Source organism: Trematomus bernacchii, unplaced genomic scaffold (assembly GCF_902827165.1).
Source record: "Trematomus bernacchii unplaced genomic scaffold, fTreBer1.1, whole genome shotgun sequence".
In the NCBI taxonomy this organism is placed as follows: Eukaryota; Metazoa; Chordata; class Actinopteri; order Perciformes; family Nototheniidae; genus Trematomus; species Trematomus bernacchii.
In genome coordinates, this window is record NW_022987739.1 from 15,890,844 (window position 1) to 15,910,983 (window position 20,140).

General features: G+C 39.8%; 1 protein-coding gene across 9 annotated transcripts in view; it reads right to left on the reverse strand.

Annotated features, from left to right (window-relative positions):
* Positions 1-20,140, reverse strand: part of lrp8 (low density lipoprotein receptor-related protein 8, apolipoprotein e receptor) — a 162,153-nt gene that overhangs the window by 24,147 nt on the left and 117,866 nt on the right. For all 9 annotated transcript variants that reach the window (XM_034147156.1, XM_034147154.1, XM_034147152.1 and 6 more), the window contains exons 6-13: positions 17,589-17,711; positions 16,752-16,874; positions 14,162-14,281; positions 13,166-13,291; positions 5,518-5,689; positions 2,466-2,690; positions 1,801-1,919; positions 249-388 (exon numbers count right to left, since the gene is read on the reverse strand). In XM_034147156.1, the coding sequence (XP_034003047.1) occupies positions 249-388; positions 1,801-1,919; positions 2,466-2,690; positions 5,518-5,689; positions 13,166-13,291; positions 14,162-14,281; positions 16,752-16,874; positions 17,589-17,711 (1,148 nt within the window). The remainder of the gene's footprint in view (positions 1-248; positions 389-1,800; positions 1,920-2,465; positions 2,691-5,517; positions 5,690-13,165; positions 13,292-14,161; positions 14,282-16,751; positions 16,875-17,588; positions 17,712-20,140) is intronic.

Genomic DNA, 20,140 nt, shown 5'->3' on the forward strand with positions numbered 1-20,140 from the left:
ACTTTTCACAACACACCAGCAATAACTAAAAAGCAACAGCCAACTTGAAGGAAATAAATCAATCTAAAAACATCTTGTATGTTCTGGAAAATGGGAAAAACTAAATAAGTAGTCAAATCTGTTGTGGAAAATGTGTAAAAAGCATAGAGTGGTTCTCTTGCAAATACAAAAAACGGTTTACTGACAGGATCCAAACATCATTGGTTGTAGTGATTATGTGGATTTATTGTATACTAATTCTTCCATACCTCGAACACAGTGAGGGCAAAGGGGTGTCCCAGCTGCTGATTGGAGGACAGCAACACTTTGCGATTGTCTCCATTCAGGTCCACACTGGACAGCAGGTGCAGCTTGGAGTCCAACCAGTAGAGACGCCTGTTCGATAAGTCTGAGGAAGAAAGAGAGAGGGATCAAAACCAAGGCAGAAGGAGGGAGAGGTGGATATGAAAGAAGAGAGAGAGGTCATTCCACGAGAAAAGACCTAGGGTGAGAGGTATATGAATGTAATGGCCCAGTAACCACACCATCAATCTTGTTCGACATGGCGGCAGAGGCCGTGCGCTGAGAAAACACAGATGTGATTTTAATATTGCCGCTTGACTTCTTTGCCGGGGAACATATTTGTGCGCTTGAGCTAATTGATTAGTGTTGCTGGACTTGCGTTAAAGAACAGGTGTTTGCTGTTTTACAGTTCCATCACCTTGTATCTGTCCCCGAACTTGTTTACTTAAGACTCTATTTTTGCGCTTTTGCTTAAGGCCATCAAGTAACGCTGTGGTTGAATTGAAAATGTAAGTGTGAGAATCAATCACATTTGACAGGAAGGGAGATAATGAAAGTATGACTTTGCTTTTGCTAGGTGAGAATGAAGAAGGAATTGCAGATAAGTATTTTTAAACATCATCCCTTAATAACACAAAGTAACAAATTGTATTTTCTTGGATAACATTGTTGTAGTTATGTTTTTGTTAACATACATTCAGTTAACAATACTGGTAGAAACAACACTGTGATACCCTTTTTAATATGGCTTTGGATTAAAGCGTGTAATTAAATATTGGAAGGAAGTCCAAAAAAAGTGTACTTTAAGTATGTAATGTAACTTAAAAGGAAACTGAATTGACATGGTCATGCCAAAAAAACGTAAAACCAAGTTATTTTCATTTATCATTCCGGTTCCATTTTCTGACAAAAAACTGTTATGCTCCCCGTATAAAATCAGTGAAGAAGCGAAAATAATCCAGCTCCCCTTCCAAGCGGTCTGGCCAACTCTCTCATTCCCCTTACTCTAAAAAATAATTTGTTTTCATACACATGTAGTGACACCTCAATTCCACAGAGTGTGGCAACTGCATGCCTCTCTTACTCCTCAGGCAAGGGCAGCTCAGAGAAATTGGCTGGTGCCGCGGAGGGAGTTGAAAGGGATGATGAGAGGTATTGACGGCACATAGCGTCTGGCTTATTAATTCAGAGGCCTGTGTTTGCTGGCTTGATTGATGAGAGGCACACACACTGAGCTATAACAATAAGAGCAGCTCGAGGGTTGCAGCTACCCTAGAATGATTTCTTCTCTTAGCTCTGGCTGATTGTCTTTTGTTTCTGTCTTTCTCTGAGTCTCTGTCTTTCAGTGGTGTGAACTCAAATACTTCCCTCTTTCTCCAAAAAGCAATATCAACATTATAACTGTGTCTATAAGACTGCTCTCAGAGTTGGTTTTATTTCCCTGTCCCTGCATCATCTTATAGTTCTCTTCAAAAAGCTTTGCATGTTTAAAGTTGCATATTTTATGTTCTTCCTTACCCAGGGTGATTCCATTTGGCCACTCGATGTGTTCAGACACCAGGACTTGTCGGTCCACTCCATTCATCCCGGCCTTCTCGATTTTGGCCTGATCTCCCCAATCTGACCAGTACATAAATCTGTGGAAAGACACATACAAAATAGTTACATATACATGTAGATGGAAACAATTCAGTGGCAGTCACTAGGTTTTTCATGTGCAATGTCATAGTGAATATTTCGAATATAACTATGCGCCTCAATCGGTGTACTGTATCACACAATGTCCTTGTCTGACTCTTGATCTAATTTTCTCGACAAAATCAAATTGCTTTAATTTTGAAACAGGCCTTGAAGACACTAGAATAAAGTAGATACTGAGCAAAACTTCTGATACTGGAAAATTGGATCACTTTTACGAATATGTGTGTGTGTGTTAATGAAAGCTGGGCTTCTTTTGCATTTATTTCATGCTAGTCTAGCTTTGTAGAGTTGTAAAAAGAGCCCTTTGGGGAACTGAAGACATCCGAGACAAAGGGAAAGAGGCAGATAAGAGTCCTGTCGTATCTCCAAATAATTGTCGAGCTGCCTAATCTAACAGATGGGTGCAGGCATGGTGTTGCTACGGTTTAGTAAAAATGGACTTTGCCATCTTCTCGCACATTGTCCATCTGCCTAAAGCTCACCCTTGGTGTGGATCCACTGCGATGGCCCGCGGCTCGCTCAGCTCCGTGGCTATCAGCACTTTTCTCTTCCTGCCGTCTCCAGTGGCGACGGAGATGCTCTTGTTGCCGGAGTCGGTCCAGTAGATGTTCTTGTGGACCCAGTCAACGGCCAGGCCCTCGGGGGAGTTGAGCGAGTCGATGAGAGTCACTTGCTGTGATGGGTCACTGGCCTTGTTGATGTAAGCACTGGAGGGTGGTAGAGAAGAGCTCTGTCAGTCACTGTTGTGGAAATCATGAAATACCCAATGATTTAGGAACAGGTCGGAACAAATCACACAAGTTGTACTTTGCTATATTGCTAGATGGAGTGTAGCACGTGCCTTTGATACTTAGTTTCACATGTTGAGGAAATAGTATTGTACAGCTCCTCTGAAGGAGAAATACTAGGTCTTTATCTGACAGTATCTTATAAAACCCCCTGCCTCTTTTTCTCTCGCTTGTCTTTTCAATCTCTCTCCATTTTCCTCTTGCATTCCACTTGTCTGTCCAATCTTCTTTTTCCCCATTTCTGCTTTTATTTTTTCCTTTTCTACACTTAGTAACTTTGAACGTATGACAGCATTTTCCTTCACATGAGGGCTATACTTGGTTTTACCTTAATTTACTGTCATTTACAATATTCTGTTGCAATTTGGCTTATTGTATTTTCTTTGACATCTATATAGTTTACTTCATCTGCATTACTTTACTATCTTGCACTATTTTATTACTACTCTGTTTCTTCTTGCACTATTTTTATTGTTTTTTAAATGTGTTTTATTGTTTCATGTCTTATATATATTTATGTTACATTGTTGGAGGAGCCTGGGACTTAGGCTTTTCATTGCCATAACTACACTATAGATACTGTGCATATGACAATAAAGCCTTTGAATCTATACAACAATAAAAATACTACAACCTTGTTGGAAAGCTGGAAAACGAATGTCTCGTTTAAGGACCAGAATCCCGATGATGAGTGCAAACAGGAGGAGCAGCTTAACTAAAGGCTGGCGAGGTAGTTGGAGCAGAAGATGAGGAGGAGATGGATGAGCTGGGACTTGGAAGCAGCTTGTGTTGTTAATGGGCTGAATTACTGTTTGCCACCTCAGACATCTTCATCTATGGGGGGAAAGTTAGCCTGCTGCTGTCTTGTGATGGATAATCTATCTCTCGTGTCAGGGTTTATTACATGGATCCAACACCTGTCTCACACGCAGCAAATTACATTGAGGGCTGAAGAAAAATGGATACGGATGAATCCGTGATCAAGTAAATATACTGCACTATATATAAACTCCTGTGTTTGAAATTAAAGTCATAATATTCCTTGTTCAATAAAATAATCACGTCATAATTACTCCTTACACACCCTATTGTACAGATTGTTGTAGATATACAAGGCATAGAAAAGGAATTATTTCACAGAATATTGGCAATTCTCATGACATCCCTGTTTTTAATTACACATATTCAGATCAACTAGAATGAGCAGGTTGGAGGGATGTATGGAGGGCAGACTGGAGTTAGAAATAAGACAGAGACTGATGAGTCCAAACACACTGAGCAGATTGCATTTTTAATTGGATGTATTATTGTTTACTACAGACATCTCCATCACAGACGGAAGTTAACAAGTCATCGACCCGGAGCTTGCTAATCACTATGAATTAGCCTGGAAAACCACACTGTTGGAGTGAGGGGCAATGAGGATGAATAACTTGAACTTACTGTTTGGTAAAAACATCCTCAGCAGAGAGAAAGTACTAGGATAAAAGGTACAATGCTTGGGTACAAGTTGCACTCAATCATATCCTTAGCTTTGAGATTCAAGGTATTCAGCTTTTTAAAACAGGAGGGCATAATAAAGATGAGCAAAGAACAACATTGTTCATTTTAAAACAGCATTTGTTTGTGCCTAGACCATTGGAAATCAAACCAGGAAATCCAAATGGCAAAATATATATTTATAGCACCTGTAATACATCTCAGTGGACTTTTTCTGAAAATAGCACCTGTTGCGAACAAAGCCATAGCTATTTTTTGAGTTTTCTCTTTGCAAAAAGGATTGATTGAAGTTCCCTCTGTAAAGCAGTGAAGCTCTTTATTCATCCAGGGCTTCTATTGTCTGAATGAGTAAAGCTGTGAATGTGGAGGGCACTGTGCCTTTAATAGGGCCATGAGATTTTTATGGAGCTTATGAGCTACAAAAAGGAGCGGACGTCACAAAATCTGCAGCATAAATGCACTGATCCGATGATATACTTTAATGCTCTTGGTTGAATGAAAAATAAATCATTGTTTTGAAGGAAAGCAGGGAGAAAAAACACATCCAACATCAACTCCAGCTGATCTACCTGCACACATTTCACTTGTTGCTGCCCATTTAAGGTGTCTTTGTGTGTTGATATGATTCTAACAAAGCTTATCATAATGAATTAGTTGAATTTTTCCTTTCTCCGTCACAAGCCCTTGAGAGTACAACTGGGTCTGTGTGGAAGTATGCTTATGTGCGTGTGTCTATATGCAAATGAGTAATGGTGGTGATTATTGAGGCAGCGAAATTAGAGAGAGCATATGGCTCAGCTGAGATCATAGAAGGCCCCTCCCACAACCTGTCAGCCTTCGGGGTGACGCATAGGCACACACACACAATAATAATACCAGTAATTCTGTGTGTGCAAATACTGTTTGTGCTTGAAGGACAAACAACTCCACCTTTTACTGACAGATGACACAGCCCTCCAGGTGTGAGACGGGCCCGCGCACACAGACACACACACACAGACACACACACACAGAAACAGCCCCCAGGTGGGTCTTGCTACCAGAAGGTGTGACAGTTTGAAGCAGACAAGATGGATAGGTAGAGGACAAATGAATGACAGAATGGCTGACGCACAAGAATATAATGTGATTCTTAACACCTAATGTCCTAATCTAGCAAAGTGGTTTTATAGGCTTCAATGTGAGTTAAAATACAAAATAAATCATAATGTACGGTTAATGGTGTGTCTGTGTGTTGTATATACACCTGTATATTTTACGATGGTATAGATCACACCAGAACATCTTGTTGGTGGACACGTCTACATCCAGGGCCACTGCGTTCTTCAGCGTGGGGACAACCTGTGTATATTCACTCTTCAGCAGGTCAATGCGACGGATCTCATGGCGGTTGGTGAACATCAGGTACGGACTTTTTCCTGAGGGAGCAGAAAAGACATTCACGTCACAACAATGTATGAGTCTGCCGAAGAATAAGTGCCATTTATTTACACCTTTACATTGGCGAAATTGGACCGATTGGTTGCAAATCTCAAGAGATGTATGGAGACCCTTGACAGCCATTAACCTACTATTGTAACCCCGAAAGAGATCACATTTATCATTTTCAACCAACTCCCTACAAGACGGGGGCCATTTGAAAAACCGTCAATCATAGCTAGTGTATCTGTGTCAAGGAACAGTTTGCTGATATTGACGATGATATATCAAATGTAGCACACACCCAAACCGGTATTTGAAAGGTTAACCTGCATATCTGAATATTCGCTAAAGTAATTCAATCCACACCGTTCCTGAGACTGAAACAGACAAGGTCACATTGACTTCATACCAATGCAGCTCACTGGCAGTACAGTTTGATGTTATTAAATTGCTGTTATCACGTCAACAAGACATGCACATTGCCAGAAATGGTGATATGAAATAAAATAGTGTTTTATGCAGTCATGCTGATATTATTAGTCACTGGCAATGGCAAACCTTGCCCTTGAATCCATTAAAAAAAATCATACAGACTTTACATGGCCCAGCGATAGAATACATTAGTGAACTTTAACCCCTTCCTTTCATAAAAGATTTCTCAGATCTGCTGAGTTAGGCCTGCTAGCTGTTCCAGGGTACAGGTTAAGGTCAGAGGTCGATCGAGTGTTTGCTGTACCGGCAACTTAAGACACCATTTTTATTCTATTCTATTTACATATCACAGCTCTGTGTTTGTTACCTCGGAATCAGTCAGTGTTCACTAGCCCTTTCCCCCCTTTAGATGTACTTTAGCAGTGAAAAACCTACACACTGTTATAAAAAAACACCATGTTTATTGTCGGGTATTTATTCTTATTCCGAAGAGAGAACATGATGTGAGATAAATAGGGTTGTGTTTTGCATTGTATTATTTAGGTCTTTAATGCATGTATTTTTAATGATGTGGGCATCAATTAAATTATTCCTATAAACCTTTTAAAAAGGAGAATACATTTTGTACACACAGAATACTTTTGACTTAAATGCTGCTCACTGAATTATTTACACAGAAAAATGAACACATACATTACGTAATGTGGCCATAGTTGAAAGCAAAGAAACGTTAAAAAGGAGACACTCATTTAAAAGGTCTTTGTGTGTACTGTGTGAATTTGAGTGTGCGATCTGCAGCTGGGTGATGTAATGAAGCACAATGTGCAGGTGGACAAAGTTCACCCAAAACTAGACATGACACATTGTTCTATTTTTAGTACAACAGCTTGTCAAAAGTGTTTCTAGGTTCGGTTCAGTATGAGCTGTTGGCTGGCACATCAGTTACCTTGGGCACATTTTTCAGCAGGCTGTAGGTGAGCGTGAGTCGAGCATTTGCAATCATGTCCTGCATTTGACAAGGTCAAACCTCATACATACAGTATACAAAAAATTACTTTGCATTCCTGCATATGGTAGACACTCAAAAACAATCTTTGTTTTAGCTCAACAGTGCTGTTGTCCAGGATTTCTGTCTCCTACACAGATACCCATCCATCTATTTTCCTTCATCTTCACTTCTCTACCCTCTCTGTCATGTTTCTCTCCACTCCACACTGTCCAGTAAAGCTGAAATGCTGCCTAACGAGACAGAGTTGGGCAACAGTCACACTGAGGTACGCCCACACGCACACAATTTCATACTTTCACACAGAGCCAACCATCCCTAAATAGGTTTCCTCAGCCCTGGTTTAACACAGGCTACGGCACAGGGAGAACATATTACATTTGTACTACTGTTTGGTTCCAATCATTTTCCTCTGACTGCTAGGTTTGAAATCATCATTTTCACCAGCAGAGAGAGGGGGAGACGGAGTGAGAGGAATGAAACAAGATAGAGACAGGCACAAGCAATGTGATGGAGGAAGATATGGTGAAATGAAGAGGAACATTATGTAATTTGGGGGTAGAAAGTAAATAAACTAATCTAATAACAGCAGGGGAAAGAAAGTCAGATGGGTAAGGTGGAAGAGAGAAAAGGGAGAACATTTTTAAAGTATGCATTAATACGAACAGAAATGGACTTCTCTTAAATAAATCCCCCGACACACTTTTCACATCACTTATCCCTCATCACTCTGTTGTTGCAGCAATCGGTCCTTCTCAAATTGAAACAAAGCTGACTCACTGTTTTCCTCTAGCTATGACATAGCATCAAAATGTGCATTATTATCTCTCCTCAATATATCCCTGCAAAGCAACAGTCAGCTTTCCTAACAGAGTATAGGATCCCCTAGATACATTTTAATCTGTTCTGCTAGTTCAGGGCCGTTCTGCCCGTTGGCCAATTAAGATAAAGCAGAGGAAAAAGATCATTTCAGGCTTGGGAATTGCTGTCCGGCACAGAAGGAGAATTAATTTAATTTGCAACCAAGCAGATGTTTATGTTGTGGAGATGAAAACACCCAAGACAGACAGAAAGGTCAGTCTGACCCGGTCAGAAAAAGGTATGAAATTCTGCAGGATGATGGGGATGTCTAGTTGCAGCCAGTGTGAACAGGCCAACACTGGATGAGGTTATTATTAGGATGATGTTACGTCTGGGAGTAGAAACACATGTCTAGGTCAGCCATGCTCGTTAAAACATATTGACCTTGCTATGTAATGCTGAATAGACGCTGAAGCAGGGAGAGAAATTAACCTTCTGTCAAAAGTCATCCACCTTGCTAGCATTCCTAATGACAAAGCAACCCTTCATTATATGTGGTGGGTCGCCAGAGTCTTCAAAAGATAAATGCTGTTGTTGTTGGTGGTGGTGGTTTTGGAGACCATTATAAAACACGATAGGTCACCGAAAGAATGACAGATAGAAACTATACGATAAATATCTATAGTTGTATTGGAAATATACAAGCATTCATTACTTGCTGTTAAATACCATCCAATTATGTGCAATATGTGCTACATTTGCAATATATATATGCCGTTAATAACTGTGCAATATATACTTGGCTGCTAAATCCTAAGAACTGTTACAGGATGTGTCTTTTGTAAATTGTGTAACTTTTTATTTTGTATTATATCATAACTTTTTTGTTTAAAGGGGACCTATCATGAAAAATGCACTTTTGTACGTCTTTTATACATGAATATGTGTCCCCGGTGTTCCAGGGAACTCACCAAGTGTCAGAAAACACAACCCTCTCTATTTTCCTCCATACCCAAATCTCTAAAAAAGGGGCTGCAACGGATCTGATAAAAACTGATCCAGATTTGAACACTGTCCTGACGTCAGGACGGTGGCGCTACGGCTATTGGGCCAACTCCACCAATCAGGAGGAGACAGCCACGGCCATTGCCGTTCGAAAGCGCTGGAGACGCTGTAGTACATATGCCAGGCCTGTAAGTGGTGCTGTAGTCTGCCACAAAAGCAGCGAAGAAGACTTGGTTACCATGGTTACCCTTCTGTTTATTCTCCGCTGTGGCTTTCTTTCTCCCTCCCCGAGGCAAGCGTTTGCTCCTTCTGCTGCTTTAATTCAATGCAATCCCTCCCCGTCGAGGCAAGCACTGTAATTCTCTCCGGTTAGTCCACCAGCAGATGACAAACACCCACCTCTCCGCCTCTTCCAAGGAACGAGGGGACCGTGCGGCAGAGTTTCAGTTTCAGTTTCTTTCGCCGGTCAAGATGTCCGTTAAAGTTTAAATCTTCCGGACAAAATTAGAAAAGTGCCGGTGAAAGGTCTTCTTTGTTATTTATTGAGCTTTAAAACAAATGAATAACGACTCTATAGGCCTATAATAACACGGAGGACGGAGATCTCTTTTTCTCCCCCTCTTCTGACAGCCCAGCAGCTGATCAGAGCACGGCTCCCCTCTCCTGCAGGGGAGCGTGGTCAGCTGCAGCTCACAAAATCAGACCCGTAGACAGCAAACAACACATAGAGCGAAATGAGGCATGGCTAAAATGCATGATCTTTTGGTATTTCGAAAACAGAAACGTATAAATATTCCTTATATAGGTATGGCCCTACAATATATCATTTAAATATAGCATGATAGGTTTCCTTTAACTTAGTACTTTTTAATGCATATAACATACTGTATGTAACATATGTAACATTAAGCTGTCTGTGGCTCTTTTTCTGCTGTAACAACGTAACTAATAAACTAATAAAGGTATTCTGATTCTGATTCTGATACCAATATTCCTGAAGGAAGACAGAATACATTGTTTTGTGCTTGCATATTAAAAGCAAAAAAACTGCGAAAAAAACTTCTGAGATGAGGTTTGACAGTGCTCCACAACGCCTTGGGTCCCATGGCAAAAATAATTTGACATGGGGTAAATCTGACCACTGCTTTAAACCCAGTTTTGAAAAGTGTGTGCTCAAACTGTCAAGTGTGGTGAAAACTGCTCTTGGCACTGTGGTTAGCCCGCAGTACACTGTAGATGAGAGAACAAGGAACAAGATAAGGAAACAACAGCGGAAAACGAAAAGTAAGAGTTTTGGTCCAGAGGCAGTTTGTACATTTCCTCTGCATCGATGTGACAGCGCGCCCTGCTTTTATCAACCAGTGTGTGTGTGTACCTGTATTGTTTTCATGGCGTCACATCTTTCTCATCCTTATCTTCACTCCTGCCTGAACATTTTAGAAACTTTTATTTGAAAACATTTAAGAAAGTTAGCTGCATTCATAAAATATTCAACGTTTGCCCCAAAAACAACTGCTATTGAGTTTGCTAAAGTTCTTACAATGACTTATCAGTTCCTTCGTTTTCTCATAAGGGTGCTTTTAATGAAAGCTAGTTAGTAGCGCCATTATTTTGTGTGACAGCATCTGTTTTTTTTTTCTTTAAGCAACCCTGCAAAAAATGTATTTCAATAACAAGATTATTAAATATATGTTATGTCCATTTGCCTTGCAGTAACATGAACAATAAGCAATTATATTAATATATACATATTTGTTTATGGCAGCAGTTTGCTCTCTAGTAGAAGAATTGAACTGCTTGATTTTATTTAGACACTGGCAAAATATTTTCTCTCGAATTTGTGATGCAGTAATTCTCTCTGTGTTGATTGATCAGTTGTGACATACTTGTTATATGTTAAGGAATGGGGTCGAGGTGTTATTTCACTTTATGTTTACTATATGCATTCATATTTTCATTCCTCTCCTTCTCGGTCTTGGCCCTGTCAAAGTCAATTTGGCTTCAACTCTAATTTATGTATGAGAGAAGACTAAACTGGTCAAGAAACTGCTGCCTGTGTGGATCCATCCTTCTGATACTTTCTGTAAACTCCCACACTCTGTCTAGCTCTGTCCTAAACATAAAACAGTAGCTCAAATTGATGACTCAGTGTGGCATGAAAACCATAAAGTGTAAACACAAAAAAACAATATGTTTAATTAGTGTAGAGCAAGTCTTTATTCAAGTACTTTATGGACACTGCCATGTACTAACACCACCACACACACATATTCACAAATACCAGCTGAGGAGAGGGAACAGATCTAGTACTTTCATTTTAATTAGCATTGCTAGCGTTACGTATTACTCTGAAATTAATCTGCAGAGCACGAAACCATGTGTGAATGCATTCTTTGTACATTGGAGAATGCAAAGAGTAAAGGTTATCTTATTCAATTATCTACACAGGCTCAACTTGCACCAACTACAACAAACACAAGTGGAAAATGCAGAAAGAAAAACTATTATTTAATATATGCCATTGCATTTAAACTACTAGTGTTTTTCTGTGAGCCTCCGAGATAGCAAAAGCGTGAACTTCAGTGCAAATGATATTGGCACTTGGCACGTGTCACATCTTATCACAGAATGTCACACTCCTTCTGGGCAGTGTATGTGCACGAACCATAACTCGACTACTCGAAATAACTATGTGTTCATTTGTGTGACCGGAATCTCAAAGTGTTCATCTATGTTAATGAATGTGAATGTGTGCACACTTGCGTCTAGGAATGAGTTCACAGGCAAATCCGGCTTCATTATGTCAGCTTCACGAAGCAAACATCTTTTTATTTATGTTCCTATCTCTATTTGTGCCTCTGACTACATAAACCTCAATAATCCTGTCACATTTTCATATTGAGGCCGTCTCCTTCGGCACGCTATGACATGTGCCACTATCAACTCTCTCAACATTACCTCAATGAGCAGAAAGACATTCCAACAATGCATCCGTCCATCCATTTATCTTTTTATCCTCCTCCTGCCTTTCTTCTCCTCTGACAAATGTCTTGGCCTCTGACAAGGACTGTTTGTGCTGCCTTAGAGCAATAAAGATTCACACAGAGAGGCATGAAGCAATCAATGGTGGTTTTTATGCCACTTAACTTAAGAGTGAGGTCCTGTTTTCTGCTCTAAGCTCTCTCATTACCAGACCACTTCATCCAATAATGACTCAACCTAAGACTGATGGTGGTAATCACTGGTAACACTCTTTCCTCCCTCTTGCCCCACAAAAAAAGTTAATTTACTGTGTAACTTAATCAGTTAATGGTTCCATTCCCACTTCAGGTAAATGGGTAGTCATGAGGCATTGAAACTGCCAGGGCAAGTTTATGTTTCCTGTAAAATACATAACATTGTATGTACTAAATATTTATTTCTACTTATACGTATCTATTTAGGTACCCTTCAAGTGAAAATGACATGTCGTTTCGAATTAGCAATAGCACTGAAATTCTGCTTTCAGCTCTGCTAAATATACATTTAAAAATATAAGTCAAATTTATCATAACTTCAGTAAATATTAAAAGCTCTATTTTGTAATTGGTAGCAGGAATTGTTATCTTCAGTTGGTTAAATTGTTGATGAAGTACAACATGGAGCTTGTCGGGTTTTAGGTGTAAATAACAGGATGAAGTCGATCTTTACTTCAAGATTTAACTGGACCAATTTGCCTGGTTTAGCTTAAAGGACCAGATTTGATCTCTATTCAAACCACTGCTCGGAGTGTTTACGCAGGCCAAAGAGGGTTTCAGACCCTGCTCAGTGTGCGGCAAGGCCCTCTCCCCACAGAACATCCTTTCTGTGACACTCCAGAGGGAGCAGAAGCAGCTGGCTGCAAACTTTTCATTAGTGAGGACTGCAGAAAAAGGTGGCAAATATTTATCTTTGCACAGATTGCTCTGCAAGGCCTGCATACAAAGCGAGCTTCCCGCTTCACAATATCCCACAGTGTGAGAATAGTGTGGGATGTGCCTCTGTAGCTAGAGGTGATGGAATGGGAGAGTAATTGGTGTGTGTATATAAGGGCTGATTTCGACATGTGATTCTCTTCGTGTACATGTCTGCCCAGGTCTGTGTGTTTGTGAGAACATCCATCTTCGAAAGTGTGGGTCTTAACCCGAACAAATGCGTGTGTGTGTGTGTGTGTGTGTGTGTGTGTGTGTGTGAGAGTTAAAGTGCTCACCAACGGCCTTGCAGGTCTTAGAGGCAGGGTCCATCTCGTAGCCTTCATAGCATTCACACTTATAATCTCCTTTGTAGTTGATGCAAATCTGACTGCAGGCATCCGGGTTCTCACATTCATCTATATCTGTGGAGAGACATGTGATGAATCTGATTTGAAAGATTGTTCACTTCCAATTAATACTTTGATTCTTCAAATAGAGGATTTATATCGATTCGACTTTAAAAGATGGGAAAAGTACATTTCATTTGCATGGATATGAACTGAGACCATCATTGCTTTTAAATGTATTATAAGTCTTATATTCTATATAATACCGTCAAATACAGGGATATTTATTGTGCTTTCCTGAACTGAACTTTCCACTGCACAGATACATTGTCCGTGCTTGCTAATTTAGGACAAACAGTCACCGGATTGTACGCTTTAACACCGTAACCAAATAAAACCATAGCACAACTGGCTAACATTTTGGGAAATAGCTTGTTTGTAAGCAAACCAACAGCACAGAGAGAAGATCAATAACAATTTGATCTGATTGAGATCAGGAATCCAGATGTGTTTGGTCAAGCTTAGCGCCGTGAAGCAGGGGAAACTAAAAACAAACTAAAACAAATCACTGTTGGGCAACTTTAAAGCTTTCCTATCAGCGCTTTGTGTATTATCTTGAGAGTATAATTTAATAAAAAATAACAGAAAATACTCAAATCTGGCTTTGTGGTTTTAGAGACGGTAAGAACATATGAGGTTTATCCCTTTTTCAAATGAAGTTCCATAATTTGTTAATTATTGGATAGATAAAAAGACTTATTTTATTATTAAAGTATAATTATATGACTAATAGCTGAGTTTGAACCCTGTGAAATTGTCAAATAAAACAGGGGAGGGTGGAGAAATAGCATGTAGATCACACCAGCCCAGACAAAGTATAATGTTACGTTAATGGTCTTCTGCATTAAGGTGGTCATTTCATTTCAAATCTCATCTTTTCTTTACCTCCACATGTCTTTTTGTCCATGAGTTTGTACCCAGAGGGACAGTCACACTCGTAACCAATATTTCGGTCCCTGCAGATGTGAGAGCAGCCGCCGTTGTTGTCTGAGCACTCATTCAGGCCTGCAGAGAGAGGGGGGGGGGGGGGGGGGGGGGGGGGTGGGAGGAGGGATGGGGAGAAGGCACAGGGAACAGGAGGGGAGGGAAGAAGAGTTGAATATTGATGAAATAATTCCAGCAGTCTTTTGGACAGAAATTCAGCCTGGATGAAACATAAAGAAATAGTTGGACAGAAAGACAAACACCAAAAGTTTGTGTGTGTTCATAGTTGTATTCATCCTGCCAGTAGAGATAAGTCCTGTCAAGTGTTTCAAGTTGCACATTAAAACTCCATTAAAATAGGAAACACATTGAGCTTAACAGCAGTAGAAAACGAGAGTTAGTGCATTTCTGTGTGTGTGTGTGTGTGTTAGTGTATGTGTGTGTGTGCGCGTGTGTGTGTGTGTGTGTGCGTGCGTGCGTGCGTGTGTGTGTATACAGTATATTCATTGGAATGCTTTTGTGTCTGTGTACAGGCACAGTCTCAGCCAAATCTAACTGGAATCAATCCATACTCCAACAGCGAGCTTGGCCACGTGTACCAGGTGCCACTCCACTCCACTCCACTCCACGCCACTCCACTCCACTCCTATTGTTACATGCTGACCTTCATCCTCTCATTTCAGTGCGTCCATTTTCCTTCTTCCTTTCTTTGTATTTTAAAAGGGAAAAATCTTCATTTTGTATCTGTTTCTGCGGCTCCATTATATTCGTTTGTCTTTAAAATACCCTCAAGGGAGTAGAAAGAGATCGCTGTAGAAGACTAAAGCTGGCACTTCATTACCGGAGTACATTAAAGATTAAAGCTTTAAGGCTACAGGTTTGTCCGTGAGACAGAACGAGACTGAAAATGAGAGAATGCAAGAATAGAGTGAGAGAAGAAAAGGAGATTTAGACTTCAAGAGAAATTTAACAAATAATAAGGTTGTTTTCTGAAGTGCAGTCAGTGTATTCATAATTACAACAACACCTATTTCCCCTGATTATTTTTTATTTATCTACAGAAAACACTTTAGGCTTTAAATATGCGGACACTGTCAATATATCAACTTATTTTAAAAGCAGAAAAAGTAGACCTGATGTGTTCAGTCTCTGCCTTTTTTTCAAAAGATGTGTCATACTCTCAATGACTACATTTTACTAACCTAATACAAATGAGAAGTCTTTGAAGTCCTCCTTCAAGGGAAATCTTCATAAAGTTCAAGTTATATTCAAGGCACTTCCAACTTTGTGTCAACAGTTTAGGAGTTTGGTGAGGAAAACTTGACAGGCCTTTGGGATGAGCCATTCTTTATGGCCTAACATTAGTGACCATCCTCACTAATGGTATTGCGGCTAAATGGTAGCTAATCACTGCTGCAGAGCTCCAAAATCTTGTGGAAGTAAAGTGTTATTTATGTGCGGGTCTCTGTTTTATTTACATCATGCAAGCACATGCCTCACATCCTGCTTTCAGTTCCATGCTACTTCACTGATTGACAGTTGGCAGTGATAATGCAACTACACATGAAACAATGTACCAACACATGCAGAGACATAGGAGATTGCTAGCAAGTAAACACTGATGTGAAACAAACATTAAGAGCAGGAAATGCATTCAAAACCCATGTTAGACCTTAAGGATACAGAAATGTGTTAACATGTTATTTTTGAAGACATTTCATATTCTGCTCTTTTCCCATGTTTGATGTAATGGCATTTGTAAGTTATAGTTAAAACAAGTGGGGTGCAGGTTTGCGCTTAAACACCCTGAAAAATATGTTTAAAGTTAATGATGCAGTTACTGGTCAATCTCATTACAGTCTATTACCCTCCGCAAAGAGATCAGAGCCAGCTGAAAGAGCAGCACACTGAGATACAGTATCGTATTAAACCTATGGTGATGATCGGCTTGATCCCCTTGAGCGTTCTCTAGAGTCTCCAGCCTGTACCAATACTTGAGTGCAAGCAATATACATTTTATTAACAGGTATGTTTTTCTCATCTGCCTCACTCTGTTAGCAGCTGGACCGCACTGCTTGTGATGTGAGATCCGTGACTGAAGCCCGCTAAGTGGTAATTATCAATGGTGTGTGGATAATCCATGTAGTTCCTTATGGGTAATGTAGTCCGATCACGTTTTCCTGGCTGCGAACGCACTAGAGGGCAGATTGGCTCAGCTCTTTGATCATAACAAGGCCGTTGAGAAATTTCTTGATTTACCCTGCCTTGATCAAATGAAGCTTATTTTGCTTAGAAGAGTGACCACCCACATCAGAAGCAGCTGGTGATGGTGTGCATCAGTTATATTGCACCAGAGAGTATGTACACCCATGTTGGCCTGAGGTGGTGAAAGATCTAATGTTCCTCGGTATGTGTGGTACGTGTGTGTGTGTGGTGTGTGGTGTGTGGTGTGTGTGTGTGTGTGTGTGTGTGTGTGTGTGTGTGTGTGTGTGTGTGTGTGTGTGTGTGTGTGTGTGTGTGTATGAAGAGAAACGGAGGATAATCATCTTACCACACTCCTTCATGGGTTCATCAGACCAGTCCTTGCAGTCTTTCACATTGTCACACACCTTGCTGCTGTCAATACACTCCCCGTTCTTACAGCGGAACTTTTTCTGCCCGTCACACTTTGTAACTGTGAAGAGGACACAACCAAGTTATGGATCAGGGTTTGAATTTAACAAACCGTGTATAACATTCAAGTTAGTGACACTGTTGAATGCAAACAGACACGGTGGTACAGTACATGACAGCTTCTACACACAAATGTACAGGTGCATTAGAAAGAGTAAAACAACACACTTCAGGTTCAAAGCTGGACTTTAAACATTTGCTTAAAGATCAATATTCCTCAAAGGCAAAGTTTCTGAAAATGACTTCAAACTGTTCTGTTTTATAATATGCACACTCAAGGTCATGCATACACCATATGTAGACATTAATTTGATATTAGGCTTCTTAGACTATCTTTCCTCTATGTTCTGGTTGAATTAGCAGCACAGACCTCACTTCTTTAAGCAGTTTACAGAAAGGTCAGATTTCACTTGTGCAGCCAACTGCAGCCATCTGTGCTACTCTATCCCCTGTGAGTCTTGTTGGTAGTATCATAGTTGTAAATAGATTTGTTGGGGGAATCAAGTATGACCACAATGGCAGTGAAAAATGCATGAAGCTAATTATTTGCAAACAGATATCTCTCTCTCTCTCTGCTCACGGAATATGAATCTTATTCCAACATTCAGATGGAAAAACCGAGTTCTGACCTCCCGCATTATATACTGTAAGTAAAAATGTATTAAATACAGCTGTGTCGTTGTTGTTCAATGGCTCTTAGTCATCTGACACTTACTGTTGACACAGCCGGCTTCATCACTGTAGTCCGGACAGTCGTGAACTTTATTACACTGTTTGGTGCCGTGGATGCAGGATCCATCGCCACACTGGAACTCGTCAGGACGACACGTGAGCAGGGCTGGGGACACAAAACAAACACAACTTATATTAGAATAAGCTTTCCTGTTTCCATAAAAATTACAGTGAACTTGTAATTTGTTGGTGTTACAAATACCGGTATTGGCAGTAGGCTTAATGTTTCTAAATGTAAGTTTTAATATCTCGGAAATTACACACATATAATATTGTGTAAATAATCCAGTGCCCTTTAAACATGACTCATTCTTTCTGACAAATCAGTGGGATTCATCTCACAATTAAGCAATAATAAACAAAGTTAATGATCAATTTTCACTTGACATACTATTAACAAATATCACGATAATATCGTAACCATTAGTTCATTTGGCATGGATAACAGAGTTATGAAAATCTGATATCGTTGAAGCTCTATTTGTTCTCATTATGAGAAGATGTAAACCCAACACAACAAAGAACACAGTCACTGATGGAGAACAAAAAGAATCTTAATCATTCCCAAAATTGTACTCTAATTAAATATCTATATCCCTGTAAAGGTGAAGATTTGACACACATAAAAACACACACACAAACCCCCAACAATAATTTCATCATATCTCTCCCTCAACTGTATCTATGAAGATATGCATTTGTATCTGTGTGTGGGTGTGTGCTTGTGTGTGTGAGCACTATCTGTTTTGCTTTGCTTATTAAGCCAACTCGGAGTGCATCCCAATCCCAAAGTAATCAGTCACACAAATACCTGCACAGATAAAAGCCGATGGAAATAATAAGCAAGCAGGTATTGCTTCACCAGCTAATGAAAATCCACATCCACCCATTACAGTAAGTGTGTGTGTGTGTGTGTGTGTGTGTACGTGTACGTGTGCGTGTGTGTGTGTGTGTGTGTGTGTGTGTGTGTGTGTGTGTGTGTAAGTGTGTGTAAGTGTGTGTGGGCATTTGTTTGAGCTTGCTCTAACAGCAAGGGCAGGTTTATTTAACTCATTCGTCTTTTTAACTGGCTGTTTAATTATTCATGTTTTGGACTGGCTCTGCAAAGGGAATGTAGGAAGACATGATCAATGGCTGTGGATGCCACAAAACAGCGTGGCGCACAAGCACTGTATCAGGAAATATGGGTTACAAACACAGACACACACACTGTTCAACACTAAGGGAACACACATCCACTGGTCAAAACTGAAATGCATGTAAGCAGCAAACGTTTGCACTCGGCATGAACACACAGGTAGGCGGATTTATAATGATAAACTAATGGAATAAATAATCCTATGCCATCATTACATGTGCTGGTTCTTCCTGCTAAATGATTGGGATCTTAACTCAGCTAATTATGATGAATCTCTAGATGAACAGCAACAATAATGGACTCCCATCTTCAGAAAAGTTGGCAGGAGTGAAAGGAGAGAACCAAGAAGAGATACATTTTGAGCATTTCTCATTTAGATTAACCTCCTCGAAGTCACTTTTCCCAGCATGGCGTGAAATAACACAAGATTATTGGAACAGATGTTTCAAATAAGATGGGAGATAATAACCAGGGGATGGGTCCATGTGAATGAGCAAAGTTTGATGGAATAGAGGAGGGGAGAACAAACTGGAGACATGCAATGATTCTCACATTTCTAATTTACATTGAAATGTTGCACCTCCCCAAGCTGAGCTCTGCTTCCTCATTTACATCAGCCCGACATCTATTACATCTTGTTTCACACAAAGCTCCTACCGCCCACCTTTATTCACAATGTGATGAGCACGCGTACAAACCCAATCAAATACATATAGTACACACAGCTCTGTCTCATCACATCTGTCAAACAGTGAACATTTCATTTGACACATTAAGATACTGTAGATGACTCCACTGGCACATGATGGCAAGGCAAGACGAATTGATTTACAGTCAGAAGTCATAATTATTCAACTACGTTAGCACGTTGGTTTTTTGTTTATGTATTATGTATGTAATGGCATTCTTCCCAAATATAGTCTTAAACTGTAAACCTAAATTACATTTGAGTAGGATAGCCATCAAATTGAGTAAAGTGTTTTTTAAATAAATTAAACTGCAATTTGGTCATAAGGCTAAGAAGCTAGGCTACTTCATTACATTACAGGTTTCCCAAAACCTTGCTAAACATCAGTTTCAAAGACTTTGCAGGTTTAATTCCCTAAAATGTAAGAACTTCACATAATTTAAGACACACGTATCAAGGTTTATTACCATTGTACTTCCTCTAGGCAGGTGGAGCATCAAACAATTATACATTTGCAGGAGACACAAGCGGAAAAGAGCCTATTTACTAACATTAAGTAAAAGAAAAATATCAAAAAATGTTAATTTCTTCTTTTCGCACAAAACATACACATTCAAACACTTGTTTGTCTTTGTCTATTTTCAATTACTTTCAAGGAATTTGTTTTCATTTAAATTCATAATTTATGTAAGTATTTCAAGGTCCTGTA